The sequence below is a fragment of the Ursus maritimus genome (assembly GCF_017311325.1).
Source record: "Ursus maritimus isolate PB19 chromosome X unlocalized genomic scaffold, ASM1731132v1 scaffold_X1, whole genome shotgun sequence".
Lineage (NCBI taxonomy): Eukaryota > Metazoa > Chordata > Mammalia > Carnivora > Ursidae > Ursus > Ursus maritimus.
The window spans coordinates 89,150,014-89,165,984 of NW_024423319.1; the positions used below are offsets into that span (position 1 = coordinate 89,150,014).

A 15,971-nucleotide genomic window follows, 5' to 3' on the forward strand; every position below is an offset into this window, starting at 1 on the left:
TTTAAGTTTTAAAATGGTCAAAGACCATGACATTCCAGTCAAAGCGGGCATAAAGAAAATGAACACTTTCTACGGTCTCAGAGTCTGGGGACTAGCCTAGACTGCAATGCTCATTGTAAGGGAGGATGATGAAAACTCAGTGAGAAGAAAGAATTCTTTTATACACTGCCTCTACTTTCTCCCATAACTAAGCTACTTGAAAATCATGTCTAAACTTGGTGTCATCTCTATTTTATTATTTTCCCCCTCCTCAACCCATTCCAGTTTGGTTTCTGCCCCCTTTCCTGGGGTAAAGCTAAGGAATAGTTCTAAACTGTAACTGTTTCCTCTCCTTCTTGGATTCCCCTCTTTTCTTTCAACCTCTTCTCATTTCTGAGTCCTCCTTCCTCTATCTCTGAGAAATGATTGCTCCTCAAAGTTGCCACACCAGGCTACCGTCTAGCACTGTATGCTTTTCCTGGATGTTCAAACCCACTCTAACGGCTTCAAGTTCCAGCTATTTTCGTTCAGATGATACCAAAGTATTTCCAGAGAAGTATCTTAAGTGTTCTACTGAATACTGAACATCACTATTTGGGTGCCCAACAGGCTCAAACTCAATTTGCCCAAACTTAACTCATCACTTTACTCCCCTATCCATGTTCTTCCTCCTGTGTTCTCTCCTCTCACTACATGGCACTGCTATCTACTCAGTTGGAACCCTGGGTATCACTTAACATCTCTTCTGTGTTCCCCTCTCCTTAATACCCAATCACTAAATCCTACTGACTTTACCTCTAAATAAAAAGCATCAAAATCTGTCCACTTGTATCCCCCTCACTGCCAGCTCCCCAGTACTGGCCACAATGTTAAAATGATTTATAGCAGAGGATCAATCTCTTCTAGTTTTTTTTTTTTAAGATTTTATTTTTATTTATGTGACAGAGAGACAGCCAGCGAGAGAGGGAACACAAGCAGGGGGAGTGGGAGAGGAAGAAGCAGGCTCACAGCAGAGGAGCCCGATGTGGGGCTCGATCCTGGAACGCCGGGATCACGCCCTGAGCCAAAGGCAGACGCTTAACGACTGCGCTACCCAGGCACCCCAATCTCTTCTAGTCTTATTCCCCTGCAATCCATTCCACACTGCAGTCTGAGTGATCGGTCTAGAAGGTGTGTCTATTAAAAACTCTACAATGGCTCATAAATGCCCTTAGGATAAAGTCTAGAATCTCTCATGAGGCTTGCCAGAATAGCATGATCAGAGATAATTTCTAGTCTGAATAACTTTCACTTCCTCCACACTGAGTTTATTCCAAGTCTTTGCATCTGCTGTTCACTCTGGACAGACACCTTAAACAACCAATTCCCACATCAACTTCCCCGTTAAGTCCCCTGTACTCCCCAAATCTGATCTGGTATCCCTATTACATACTACCATAGCACTTTGTATTTTTGCCTATTATAGCCACTAACATACTTATGGCGATTATCTTTTTTTTTTTTTTAAGATTTTATTTATTCATTTGACAGAGAGAGAGACAGCCAGCGAGAGAGGGAACACAAGCAGGGGGAGTGGGAGAGGAAGAAGCAGGCTCACAGCAGAGGAGCCTGATGTGGGGCTCGATCCCGTAACGCCAGGATCACACCCTGAGCCGAAGGCAGACGCTTAACGACTAAGCCACCCAGGTGCCCCAATGGCACATCTTTTTATTTGCTTCTATAACCCATTAGACAACAGACTGTCCTTTTTATTGTCATATTCCAAGAAATAGAATAAATACAGGCCCACAATCCCTTATCTGAAATCCTGAGATTCAAAAAGCTCTTATCATAAACATAAACAAAATTCTTTCATAGAGTTGGTGTCAAAATGTGTTTGGTGGAAAAAGCTGGCCTGAACTGACAAGAGGCTACTTAGAGTCTTCATTTACCCTCTCAGGGTGACTACTCATGCTTTACTGTAGAAATATTAATGTGTATGATTATAAGGTGCTGTCCTGGACCCTGCTCTAGGAACACTACATAATACATGGTATATACACTGTCCTACCTTTCTTAAATCTAAACAATTCTGAACCCCAAAGCATATGTGGTACTAAGAATTTCATATTAAAGTTTACGGATCTGGGGGCGCCTGGGTGGCTCAGTTGATTAAGCATCTGCCTTTGGCTCAGGTCATGATCTCAGGGTCCTGGGATCGAGTTCCACATTGGGCTTCCCGCTCAGTGGGGAGCCTGCTTCTCCCTCCCCCCTGCTCGTGCTCTCTCTCTCAAGTAAGTAAATAAGATCTTTAAAAACAACAAATAAAGTTTATGGATCTGTATTTGCTTTTAGCAGGGAAATCTTAATTAAATTACATTACAGACCAATGATACATGCTTTGTGAACAGGCAATATCTAAAAAGGGAGTTGAACAGAATAGGATTTTTGTGAATGCCTAAATTTGGTATTTCTAAGTTTGAAATACAGATTCCACTTGCTTGTTTGTGCAATGGATATTCTCTCCCTTCACAGCTACAAATAACCAAGCATCTCTAGTATGGTAAGGTAAAGGAAAAAACAAACTATAGAGACAAAGAAGTAGAATGACGCTTAAGTTAAAAGGGCCAGAGGTAAACCGGTGATTAGTAAGTTCACACACAAAAAACATGGAATGACAGGGATGTTTGATTATAGAACTTAATTTTGGATAGAAGGTATTTTTTCCTTTTCTTTAAACTTTTTTAAAAACACTTTTTATTTATTTGAGAGGAAGAGAGCACAAGCAGGGGAGGGGCAGTGGGAGAGAGACAAGCAGACTCCTTGCTGAGCGTGGAGCCCAACGCAGGGGCTCAATCCCCCAGACCTCGAGATCATGACTTGGGCCTAAGTCAGATCTCAACCAATCAAGCCACCCAGGTGCCCCTCTTTTAAACTTTTATTTATTTTATTTATTTATTTATTAATTAAATATTTTATTTATTTATTCGACAGAGATAGAGACAGCCAGCGAGAGAGGGAACACAAGCAAGGGGAATGGGAGAGGAAGAAGCAGGCTCATAGTGGAGGAGCCCGATGTGGGGCTCGACCCCACAACGCTGGGATCACGCCCTGAGCCGAAGGCAGATGCTTAACCGCTGTGCCACCCAGGCGCCCCCTCTTTTAAACTTTTAAAGAGTTATTCAAATCTGGCCAAATATTCATTATCATCACTAAGATTCTAAATGGAATGTCTCAATAAATTAATCATTTTGGGAATAGTGCACTAACACCTGATTGGTAAGAAATTTTTATAACTTTAGTGGCGTCTGGCTGGCTCAGTTGGAAGAGCACACAACCCTTGATCTCAGGGTTATGAGTTCGAGTCCCACACTGGGCAAAGAGAATACTTAAATAAAGCTTAAAAAAAAAAAAAAAGAAACTTTAATTGTAATCATAGGAAATTTACCACCCCATACAAAGCCAATGAACAAACACCAAATGACAATGGAAGGATTTTTGATAATATTCCTAACTGTCCATCTTTTCATTCATTACTGAGTGTCACTGTGCAAAAAACTGATCTTTGCAATCTCGTTGGGGAGCAACACAAAAATGTGAAACAAAAAAAACAACAGAATAAGTAGAAGACAGTATAACATACTTTAAGTATTCTGGGATCAATGATCAGATGATGTTAGGTTACTTTGAGAAGGAAAATGTTAAACAGAGGTAATAACATAAATAATAGGGTAACTGAATATTTATATTTTCTGTAATTTCAATTTAGTTTACTTCAATAAAACTTAGGTTCAGACCAAGTCCTTTACCTAAATTTGGGTGAGTACCACAACCATCCAGGGACTTTTTGAAAATGTGGATTCCTTGTTCTAGCTCTGAGAATTCCGATTCAGTTGGTGTGGGATGGAACCTAGGAATTAGTATTTTTAAATCCAGACAGATCTGGCACCACCATTTTAGGAGATAAAAACATGATTAAGACATACTCTGGGGTGACTGGGTAGCTTAGTCAGTTAAGTGTCCAACTCTTGATTTTGGCTCAGGTCGTCATCTCATGGGTCTCTCTCCCTCCGCCCTTTCCCCTATTTCCCCTCCCTCTCTCTCTCAAAAAAAAAAAAAAAAAAAAAAAAAGGAAGACAGATTCTGGCCTGTGTATACTACAGAGATATGCATAAATAACTATAAAGTACAAGGTGAAAAGTGCAGTAAAAAATGTTTCATCACTCGACTTAAAAGACTTTGCTACTTAATAGAATACATTAATTCTTACCTAAATTGGCATACATTACGAACAGGTTGAAATACTGCTGCAAATGACGCCCATGCTCTGAAACTTCCCTTCTCAAGAGATTGAGAACTGCCCTTAGTAGGTGATCGCTTAGGCTTAAGTTGTCATAAGCCTGTAAAGGATAAAACACTGGCTATTTTCCAGTGACAAGATATAGGTACGATATAATTCTATTTGCATAAAAAGGGGTTCCCCCACACTGACTACAGGCAGGAATTTCTGGAAGGACTAATCACACAACAATCAAAAAGGGTTGCTTTTTAGGAAAGGGAACGAAGGTCTGAGGTAGATTTCATCTAGAGCCTTCATGATGTTTTTTGATTTTTAATAAATGGAAGTCCATTAAAAAAAACTTTACAGATCATCTACATAACCATGTGTACAATTAAGCCACTGCTTGTAACTGAAGGAGCACAGAAAATTCTGTTGTTTTTAAAGAGCCAATAATTGCTATTCATTGCTGTGAAGTACTTTTACTGAACTCCTAGATATCAGATGGTGTGATGTGTGTGTGCACACACATTTGTTTGGTAAACAGAGTAAACAGATGTACATGTATTTGTGACTTTAGCTTCCAGGCAAGAGATCTGTAAGCATTTAATCATTAAAAAGAAAACCACGCAATTACCTGACTAGAAGGTCCGGGAGATGCAAAAGGTGAAGGACATGGCCCATCTTGCAAGGAAAAATGTGCAATAAAAACTATAAGTTTTGCAAATGCACCCCTTACTTCTGCACTGGGGCACTCCAGAAGGTATTCAGAAAAGCGATTCGAAACATTAAAAAGGACATTGTGAGCAAACCAAAAACGGACATTCTTGCTGTGACGAAGGAGAATACACAATGCATCATACCTAAGACAAAACAAAAAAAATTATGAATGTCAATTCAACGATGTGTTTCGTATACAGTACAGATATAGGCCTCTATGAACCAAATAAAAATCAAAGACCTTCTACTGGAGGAGAGAACCAGCAATGGTTGCTTCCAGTACCAACATTAGAAGGACAGATGACTACTACAACTTGGTCTCTTGTCAGAGTGACAACACAGAGAGATGGAAGCTTGTCTAGTCTTCCACAAATCCATTACCAAACTCTTTCTAGATTCAGTGACCTAACAATCCCTCCCCTAACCTTCCCTGAACATCTTACCACTGGATGAGTACACAAAAACTGTTCAATCAAGGTATTATAATGGCCTCTATACTTTCATAACTTGAAACTTAGAACACTCATTTTATTTGTTATGTTTTTAATCTATGGCAAAATTTAATCTAGGGAAGCTAAAACTACTAATTTCTGGATTAAGTAGCTCAGACTTTCAAGTATCATCCTATAATCTTTTGTACAGGGATGTCAAAAATAGGGTACAAGGGAACCGAAGCAGAAGCCAGCTTCAGAACAATGAAAGGTCACGTTTAACCTAAGTGATTGTTTTAATATGATTTCTCTCACTATCGCTATCAAGAGTTTTTGTATTCTGCATTCTAGATCTGAAACAAGACTGTTGTGATTTGAAAAAATAAAGCAATATATTCAAGAACCGAACCAAATGCTAGGAAAATAGGAACGAAAGCTCAAAGCAATGTACCAATCACTGGCAGAGCCACGGACGATTTTCTTGGTGTGAAATCCTGTGGTAAAAAGGAACCTAGCAGCAAGCTGAATACTAATCATAGTGATTTCTTCTGCTTCAGGCAACAGGTGATCTTGCCCTATAAAAAAAGGCAGATACATTAAAAATAAAAAAATCAAACAAATTTCTATGTCTAAGCTCCATTCTTTTTTTTTTTTTTTTTAAAGATTTTATTTATTTATTCGACAGAGATACAGCCAGCGAGAGAGGGAACACAAGCAGGGGGAGTGGGAGAGGAAGAAGCAGGCTCATTGCGGAGGAGCCTGATGTGGGGCTCGATCCCATAACGCCGGGATCACGCCCTGAGCCGAAGGCAGACGCTTAACCGCTGTGCCACCCAGGCGCCCCTAAGCTCCATTTTCAAACAAGTCTGCATTTCCATGATTTCTAGAGGTCCTAACTTTGCTAAGTGCCCCCGCCCGGCTACTTATGAAGTAATTCTTAGTTCAGTAAAGCATGTTTTACACTAATGCTTGAATCAAAAACAAACTGTTATAATAAACAAAAGCTCCTCTGTTTCCAAACAGCAAGATAATATATACTGCTCAAAGATAACATCTGAAATACGGCTTTAAAACAGCCCAAAGTAAAAATGCAAACTTGTTGATGCTTGCTAAGAAATCTTGCAAGTAAAGTAAGAGTTATGCTTCTACTAAGCTAAATTCTTGATACTTACCTGGTGGAGGATTTAAGTAAACACCATTACACGTAAGCAATTTTTTCATGAACTGAAAATATTCCAGACTGTACTGCATTCGGTTATGCATGAATTGCACATTCTGCTTCCGTACACTTCTCTCGATGGCTGATGGCATAATAATCTGATGGGGTCTTGTGGTGATAGCAAGCTCAGATATGTATCTTATCAACTCATCACCCTGGTCTATGGTGTCCAGTCGTTCGTAAAAAAGTATGTAAGCATTCCACCACCTTTTCTGGCGCCTGTATGACATGCGCTTCATCATGTGATCAAATACCTCTCCCATGTACTCTCCGCCAAAACACTGGTTTTTCATTTCTTCATCGTCATCCATTTTACACTCTGTTACATCTCCATCATCAAATTTATACCAGCGATTTCTCTCACCATCTCCACCATTCCTCTGAATGATGTAAGAATAATAATGTCCCCCACTTGCTTGGCCGCTGTGCACCAGCACGCCCACAAGTCTGTATTTCGTGCTTCCTGCAGTCTCACTTTCAGACTGCTCATTCTGCTGTATCAACTGACTCTCCGGGTTTACATTATCTCCTTCCAGCTTTGCAACACCTGCGACTGTGTAAGGCTCCATGTCCAGCTCTCGAGGAAATTCAAAATAATCATTGAATTTGATTGCACATTCTCTTTCCCAGTCGTAGTCGAATCGTTTCAGTTGGATAGCAAGAACGGGAGGTAATTTTTTAATTAGCAAGCGCTTTACAGTATCAACCTAAAATAAACAGAGCAAGTTACTAGATGTTCTTTTATAATCCACTGCACAAAACAAACTATAAACCTGTATTATTAAATTCTCATCAAGACTAACTGGAGGTTACAAGTGTAAACAAACAAACGGCAATGAATATAATCAAGGTAATTCTGTCACAGTTGGCATTTCAAAAAATGCTAACTAAAACTAATAATATGGAAATAGCGGATGCCATTTGCTACCAATTGCAAAAATTAGTGACACAGACATTACTCATTGCCTGGATTCTATATTTTCATTGCTATCCAACCACGGTTACTTGATATTTACTGTTATGCTAATGAAGGTGGGCTTTGTTATGAGCAAACTGAAGAAATAAAATAGCAGCTAATATTTATTGGGCCATTAGGTGCCAAGTAATATGCTAAGTATTGCCTGAGTAGTAACACATTTAATCCTCATAAGCTCGCAGGCAGGAGCTCCTGAACGGTAATGAGCAGCAGCACAGAGACTGAGTCACTTGCCTCAAGTCTCAGAGCTGTGGGTGGCAGGCAGTCCAGCCTTACAGCTCACGTCTCAACCTCTAGACTTTAATACCTCTTTAAGTGGTGTGTAAATGTCAAAAACGATACAGGTGACTTGGAGGTGAAAGAATTCGGGAGCCCAGGAAGATACACGTTATTTACTGTCTGTGTAAACGGACTCTCCCTAAGAGCTATTAAGCGCCCAGATAAAACTTGATCAGGTGGGCCTAAAAATGCTGATCCCAGTGTTTTTATTAAAAACACAAGCAGTAGAAGATATCTTATGTGACCAAATCGAGTAATGAAGGTTTCAGTAAACTTCTTGGTCCTTACAAGTAACTGGACATGACAGGAGAAATGTTTTCCTGTCAGCACTATAGCTTTTGAGGGGTTCAACAGCAGTTTGTTTGGGTACGGATGGAAAGTGTCTGTGGAACTCAGACAAGAGAAGGGGACAGTAAGCTATTATGACTTCTAAGATGTTCACTCTTATATACCTGTTTCCCTAGCCCTGCTGGCACTACTTTCTCTCAATCTTCTTTCCCTGAAAAACCATTGTACCAGTTATTTATTTATTTATTTTTTAGAAGATTTTATTTATTTGACAGAACCAGCCAGAGAGAGGGAACACAAGCAGGGGGAGTGGGAGAGAAAGAAGCAGGCTCCCAGCAGAGAAGCCCGAAGCAGGGCTCAATCCCAGGACTCTGGGATCACACCCTGAGCTGAAGGCGGACGCTTAACGACTGAGCCACCCAGGCGACCCATGTACCAGTTATCTTAACTACCTTCTGCTACCACTATAACAAAGCAGGGTAGGGAAAAAAATAAAAACAAAAGCAATGAACTTTCAAATCCGTTAAATCTAACTGTTACTTAAAAAAACCTGGATAATTCATACCTTTTTATTGCATTTTTCACAATGATATGCATTTGCACCTTCTAATAAATCTCCTTTGACATACTGTTCCAAAGAATCAAGAAGATTTTGGTGATTTCTAATGTCTACATTCAAAGTCGTAAAAGATTCTTCACACTCGTATCTAAAGATATTAAGAAATAATCAAAAAGGATTTCTTAGTTTTCTAAACATTTTTAGTTACAGACTTAATGAAAACTACATTTGCAATATTTATAATATGACATGAAACCTGTAAGTCACAGGATGTTACCAATAAATGACACATTTATTTGGCCACTTACCTAGTGTTGGGCACTACATTAGGTTGTCTACAGCCCATACACACACCAGGTTCTTTGTCTTCATGACAAACCTGCTACAGAAATAGCACCACCTCCACTTCAGAGATGAGGGAACTGGGGTTTGGAAAGGTTAATTTGGTCAAGATTACTAGGCGAAATCGTGTTTTGAAGCCAGGTCTGTCTTGCTTCACGGCTTAAGCTCTTTACAGTCTACCGTGCTGCTTCCACTGTCATCTAGTTAGGCAGTAATTCATGCCAAGGCCAAAGCATGAATTCATCAACTTCTGAAAAGGATATTTTAAACTATTAACGGGCTGAATTTTTAAATGGTCTTTCTTTTCCGTAATGGAAACCTAATAAAGCATAAATTTGAACACACCGAACAATAGGAGATAAGCAATCTGAGTAGGAGCCAGAATTCCACCTTGTGGCAATTTTCTACGAAGGGAAATTTCAGATCTCTAATGAGACACATTCATAAACACAGGACATGGGATGTGGGGAATACACTCTCAACCATCAAATGTATTCACTCAACAAATATATTCAGAGTGCCTTCCATATGTAAAAGTACTCTGGGATAGTCAATGTTGAAGACCAGTCCCTCATATTTGGGGCTTTTCAGTTTAGTTATGGGAAAAAAGGTACTCAAAGGTATTTGTAAGTGGCATGAATGGAATATGAAGTAGGTATTAAGCGTATTGCTACTATGATCAGGGAACGACCCATAAAAGAGAAAAAAGAAGTTAGAACTTATGACTTCACTTAGAAAGTAGGACATTCGAAGTTGAGAGAAAGCCAGCAAATTTTTTTCTGTAAAAGGCCAGATAGTAACTACTACAAGCTTTTTTTAGGGCCATGAGGTCTCTGTGACACTCCTGTTATAGGGAAAGCAGCCAAAGAATAGGTATAGAGGTAGGTATGTTCCAACAAAACTTTATAAAAAACGTATGTGTGGCTGGATTTGACCTACGGTGCATAGTCTGCTAACCCCTGATCTGGACAAATAATGCTGTAACACAAATAGACTTGGGACTCTTTATGTAATAACCTTCCAGCATGTAATAGGAACAAGACTAGTTTAGTTGTGGATCCAGTATTTGAACTTTGGGATCTTAATTATGATCATGCTTTCTGGACATTTTCACTTAGCAAAGAAAAGCAGTAATTTCCAAATGACTTTGAAAACTGTCTAAAACCAACCAAGGACTGATTAGAATAAATGACCAAAAAGTTGGCTTATTTTATCAGTAATTAAATCAAGAGGTTAAAGTGACAGTTTAATTGTCTACCCAATGCAAAAGGTCTTTCAAAATGACCAAAATTGTACAGGCTATGTGAATAATTACAGGGTCTTGTTCTGAATGAATGGTTTAACCTCACGGTAATTTCTCATTTATATACCATTACCTATCTGCCAATCATTTCCCTTTGATCAAAAATGAAGCACTCCCACCAGCCATACACACACACACCTCATGACTATGTAATACTGTCTGGGCTTGTAGAAAATACTATCATACTGTGATGTTCTGGTGAAAAGTGATTTTAAACCAACAGTAATCAGTAACACTCAAGAGAATTTCCAAAGTAAAACTCCCATGTAACAGGCATAAATGTGTTATCTACTAGTAGTGAATTTTAATAGACATTTAATTATTATTATTATTGAGTCCTTAATCAAACAATTTCCCTTTTAAGTCAAAAACACAATTTGTCCAGTCAACTCTTGTTGTTTTGTGCTGAAAACATACTTTAAGGATAATGACCACAATCAATGCTAAAAATTAGTATTTCACTTATATAAGGAAACTGTATTCCATGTCTGTCATCTTCTAAGCTTAATGTACTTATGTTTTAATTACTTTAATTCTAAGATAAAGGGCAAATTTATGAGTAACACCTGTAAGCTATATTTGCAAAATGCCATTTGATTTCCCCAGTAATTATCACACATAAAAGGAGCCAAAAATTATTTGACCAAACCAAACCCCCCAAAACCAGAAAAACAAAAACCTCCACAAACACACCACCACCACACACAAAACCCAAACCCACAACAGTAAGGTATGCACAGTATATAATTCATCCAGTCTCAGGTATAAATTGTGGCATACTCCACTTTTGTACATAACTACTAGTAAATATTTTATTTTTGTTAGTAAATAAACAGTACAACTTTAAATATACAGTCAGCACTTACCTATGTGGGCAGCCCTGGCAAATCTTCTGATCAGCAAAGGAACCTCCTAAGACTTTACTTAGCATAGCTGGATGTCCTAAGGCTTTCAAAGCTTCATCTAAACTATCCACCAATGAATTAAAAAACTCTAAAGCATCATGCTGTTCACGCAGATTAACAGGCTCACCCCAAAGCCTAAGAAATGAACAGAAAAAAAATACAATGTTTTCTCAGGAAAAAAAGCCATACAACAACAAATGAGAATACATAAACTGAGATCCCCACCCCCCTCAACTGCATGAGGAAGTAGAAAAAAGTAAACGCTCTTTATGTATAGCGTGCAGTGTGAGAGAAAGTGAGTCTAATAATGCAAGTGGCGCTCCAGCGGGGAAGAGTCACCATGAGTCACCATGAGACTGTTGGTGTGCTTGAAGGATACTACCGCTCCAGCACTGGCACTGCTTTAGGCAACCTGGTACACACATGCATTTTCAACCTAGATGAAGACACGATATGGTGGATCTCACTCGTATGTAGATGTTATAATCACTCTTTGTCTCATGTTGCTTAAACTCAGGTTATAGATACAGTTCCAAGATTTATTTACTCTTAATTAAATTACTTTTTCCAAGTGAAAAGAGAAAGCTTTGACTTGTTTTAGAGTTGATCTCTTTTGAGTAATCTGAGGACTTAAGTTAGACAAATCGATCTTGAGAAAATAAACTATCGATTGTATATACTACAAAAATGAGGACTGCTAAAATCCTAGGCACTTCTGGAAACTATCAATAATATCTAATTTTGTATTTACAGAGTGACATACATAGAGAATAGAAGTATGAATGCATTCTAAGTGAGAGATAACGACAAATGTATTTTAAATATGCTAGAGGAATTGTCTTCTGATCAATTTTTTGTAACACTTTTTCTATGTAGCAAATAATCTCCTTGTATTATATTATACTGATATTTTTTAATTTGTTTTTTTAAGTAGGCTCCATGCCCAAGATGGAGACCAACGTGGGGCTTGAACTCACAACCCTGAGATCAAGACCTGAGCTCAGATCAAGAGTCAGACGCTTAACCGACTGAGCCATCCAGGTGCCCCTCCAATTATATTTTCGACTTAAATTTGATCCAGTGAGTTTAAAATAAAACATGTCCTTATTGTTAAAATCAACTTGTTTCATTACTGGAAATGACACCAATCCATTCTATTAATTTTCAAATTATGATCGATTCCCCACACTTTAGTCAACCATTAATTACAAAATGGAAAAGATGAACAGATCTGTTAAGACACCAATTATCACCAATGATCAGACAAACTGATACCATGTATCTCCCAATGCAATGCAATAAGAAGCACATAACACCACCTACTGTGGTTTTCTTGCCAAAAACATTTAACCTGAATCTAATCATGAGGAAATAACCATACAAATCAAAATGAGAGACGTTCTGCAAGACAACGAATCTCGACTCTTAAAAAACGTCAGTGCCATACAAGTCATGACAAGTTAGGGAGATTATTTTAAAGAAAACTAAAGAGGTAACAACAAAATTCTTTTGATTCCTTTCAGGATACCAGTCTGGGATTGAAAAAAAAAAAGCTACAAAGAGTATTTTTGGGGAAATCAGAATATACACTGATGAGTATTAGGCATTATTATTTTTTAAGATTTTATTTATTTATTTGACAGAGAGAGACAGCCAGCAAGAGAAGGAACACAAACAAGGGGAGTGGGAGAGGAAGAAGGAGGCTCCCAGCAGAGGAGCCTGATGTGGGGCTTGATCCCAGAACGCCAGGATCATGCCCTGAGCCGAAGGCAGATGCTTAACGACTGCGCCGCCCAGGCGCCCCTAGGCATTATTATTTATAAAAAATATCTTAAAAAATATTTAAAGGTAGATAAATTGTCTACATCCAACACGGGGACTCAAACTCACAACCCCAAAATCAAGAGTCGCATGTTCTACTGACTGGGCCAGCCAGGTGCCCCCATATTAGGCACTAGTAAATCAACATTAAATTTCATCGAGTGTGATACTGGTATTATATGTAAGTAGGAAAGTGTCTTTATTCTTAGCAGATACACAGAGAAGCACATGTAGGTGTGGGGGGGTGAAGGACCATGTTTACAACTTACTATCAACTGGTTTAGAAGAATCAAAACCCAAGTACAGTTAACACTTGAACAACACAGGTTTGAACTATGTGGATCCACTTATACATGGATTTTCCCCCCATACAGTACAGTACCGTAAATGTACTTTCTCTTATGATTTTTATAACATTTTCTTTTCTCCAGTTTACCTGACTGTAACAACATATTCTTACATAAAATATATGCATATAATACATATACAAAATGCTAACTGACATATGTTTATGTTATTGGTAAGGCTTATGTTATCGGTAAGGCTTCTAGTCAACAGCAGCAGGCTGTTCAGTTTCGAGGGCATCAAAAGTTATACCTGGATATTCAAACTGTGAGGGGAATCAATGCCCCCAAAACGCCCACCTATTCAAGGGCCAACTGTATACATATAAGCAAGCTTGGCAAAATGTTAATAACTGTTAAATCTGTTTAGAGTATAATATAAAAGGTGATCACTATACTCTACTTTGTCACCTTCTCTGTTGGTTTCAAGTTTTTCCAAATAAAACATTAGGTACTGGCTGGGGAGTGTGGTTAACTAATCCACATGTATCAGGAGTATATTAGGTGTCTAAAGTGAGAATCATCCAGAACTGCCAGTCTAGATAAACTGGAAGCTCCACTAGCATAGGAAGTAATTTAGAAATCAAATATGCAAATGTATTGTAAGAGAGAAAACTATTTTTAGCTGAATGACAAATTTTAAGCTAGAAACACAAAAAGTGTGAGAGTAATTTGGAAGAGGAAGAACAGAAATGCTAAAAGCCTATGGCAGAGATGGGAAAGAAAGAACAGGAATAGGCAGAGAGGAGGGTGAGGGGAGTGCCAGGTGATGGGACAGAAAGAGTAAAAGCAGAGCTGGGAAGGAGGGTGGCACATGCAAGCCAATAGTTATGGATTAAGCAGGGGCCTAGTTCAGGGCATCAGAGGAGTTTATACGGCGAGGCACAGGAAAGCCATTATACTATAGAGAAGTGGTTTCAAAAGAAATCTAAATAGTAGCCTTGTAGGGAAAAGGGAAGCTGCTCCGATAGAAGCAGGGAAGGTAGCCCGGGGTGGCAGTGTCACGTGACCCTCTGCTTCCCCTGCTCTCACGTGATGCAGAGAGACCTTGAAGAGATTCCAAGGAGTATTATTTAAAAACCCACTCCTATGAAGGATTAGAGCCTTTTTCTTTTCTTTTCTTTTTTTTTTTTTTTTTAAGATTTTATTTATTTGACAGAGATAGAGACAGCCAGCGAGAGAGGGAACACAAGTAGGGGGAGCAGGAGAAGAAGAAGCAGGCTCCCAGCGGAGGAGCCTGATGTGCGGCTCGATCCCAGAACGCCGGGACCACGCCCTGAGCTGAAGGCCCAGGCGGCCCTAGAGCCTTTTTCATACACAGTAAAGAGAGTTAAGTGGTTGTACTGTGGTATTTTAGTACAGTACATGACACATAATAAGCAATGATTTAAAAAAGTAAAATAAAGTAAAAAAAAAAAAAAAATCAAGATATAATTGAGAATTTTAATTAAGAAAAAAAAAAAGTATCCCATCTTTCCTAGAAAATTGTACATTAGGATAGCAAAGTTGTTGGTGAGAGAAAGTATCCCTTCACAGATAGATCTATTACTAGCTAGTAAATGCAAGAATGATAAAATGGGACTACTACCATTTTGTAACAACGATGAAATACTCTAGTCAATGATGATCAATGGCTGTGAGCATGGGATACAGACGTTACGTAACCTCTCCTCACTGATGTAAGCACTACTGTCTATAAAGTAGCACTGCCTATCATTTCAAAAAAAAAAAAGAAAGAAAGAAAGAAAAGAAAACACCTTGATCTCATCAAGTCTCTAGATCTCACTCCTTATTTATAGGAAACACAGCAGACTGAGGAAAATAAAAAATACAAAAATACCACAGGGATCCTATCAAGAAAATCCAGATGGTCGGGAACTTCACAGGGTAAACTACCTGCTTTTTCCCAACAAACTGCAAGGGTGAAAAATGATGAGAACCGAAGAGAGTCATAGCAACATTTGAGGTATATGGACTTCACCTGGATCCCAATTTCAAAAAAATACATAGTAAAAAACAACTGTAAGAAAATGGAGTAAATTTGAACACTGACAAGGATATTAAGGATTTTTAAAAGACACAGTAATAGTAACATGGCTATGTTTAAAAAAAAAGCCATTAGAGATACATACTGCAATATTTATAGATGAAAATGTGTGAGATTTGATTCAGAACAATCTGGAAAGTAGATGGGAATGTAGATTAAACAAGACTGGGCGTGTGTCAACAACTGCTGAGGCCGGGGGATGAATACATAAGGGCTCACATGGTTCTTCCTACTTCTCTGAATGTGAGAAGTTTTCAAAATAAAAAATTATTATTTTTTAAGAAAATTTTATTCATTTACTTGACAGAGAGCGAGAGAGCATAAGCAGGGGAGCAGCAGAGGGAGAAGCAGGCTCCCCACTGAGCAGGGAGCCCAATGCAGGGCTGGATCCCCAGACCCTGGGATTGTGATTGGAGCTGAAGGCAGATGCTTAACTGACTGAGCCACCCAGGTGCCCCCAAAATAAAAAATTATTAACATCTTAAGAGACTAAAGAATGC

General features: G+C 38.7%; 1 protein-coding gene across 3 annotated transcripts in view; it reads right to left on the reverse strand.

The window, feature by feature from the left end:
* The window catches only part of USP9X (ubiquitin specific peptidase 9 X-linked), a 165,401-nt gene that overhangs the window by 10,038 nt on the left and 139,392 nt on the right, over positions 1–15,971 (reverse strand). For all 3 annotated transcript variants that reach the window (XM_040632858.1, XM_040632862.1, XM_040632856.1), the window contains exons 33-38: positions 11,221–11,394; positions 8,716–8,857; positions 6,561–7,314; positions 5,840–5,963; positions 4,875–5,100; positions 4,229–4,358 (exon numbers count right to left, since the gene is read on the reverse strand). In XM_040632858.1, the coding sequence (XP_040488792.1) occupies positions 4,229–4,358; positions 4,875–5,100; positions 5,840–5,963; positions 6,561–7,314; positions 8,716–8,857; positions 11,221–11,394 (1,550 nt within the window). The remainder of the gene's footprint in view (positions 1–4,228; positions 4,359–4,874; positions 5,101–5,839; positions 5,964–6,560; positions 7,315–8,715; positions 8,858–11,220; positions 11,395–15,971) is intronic.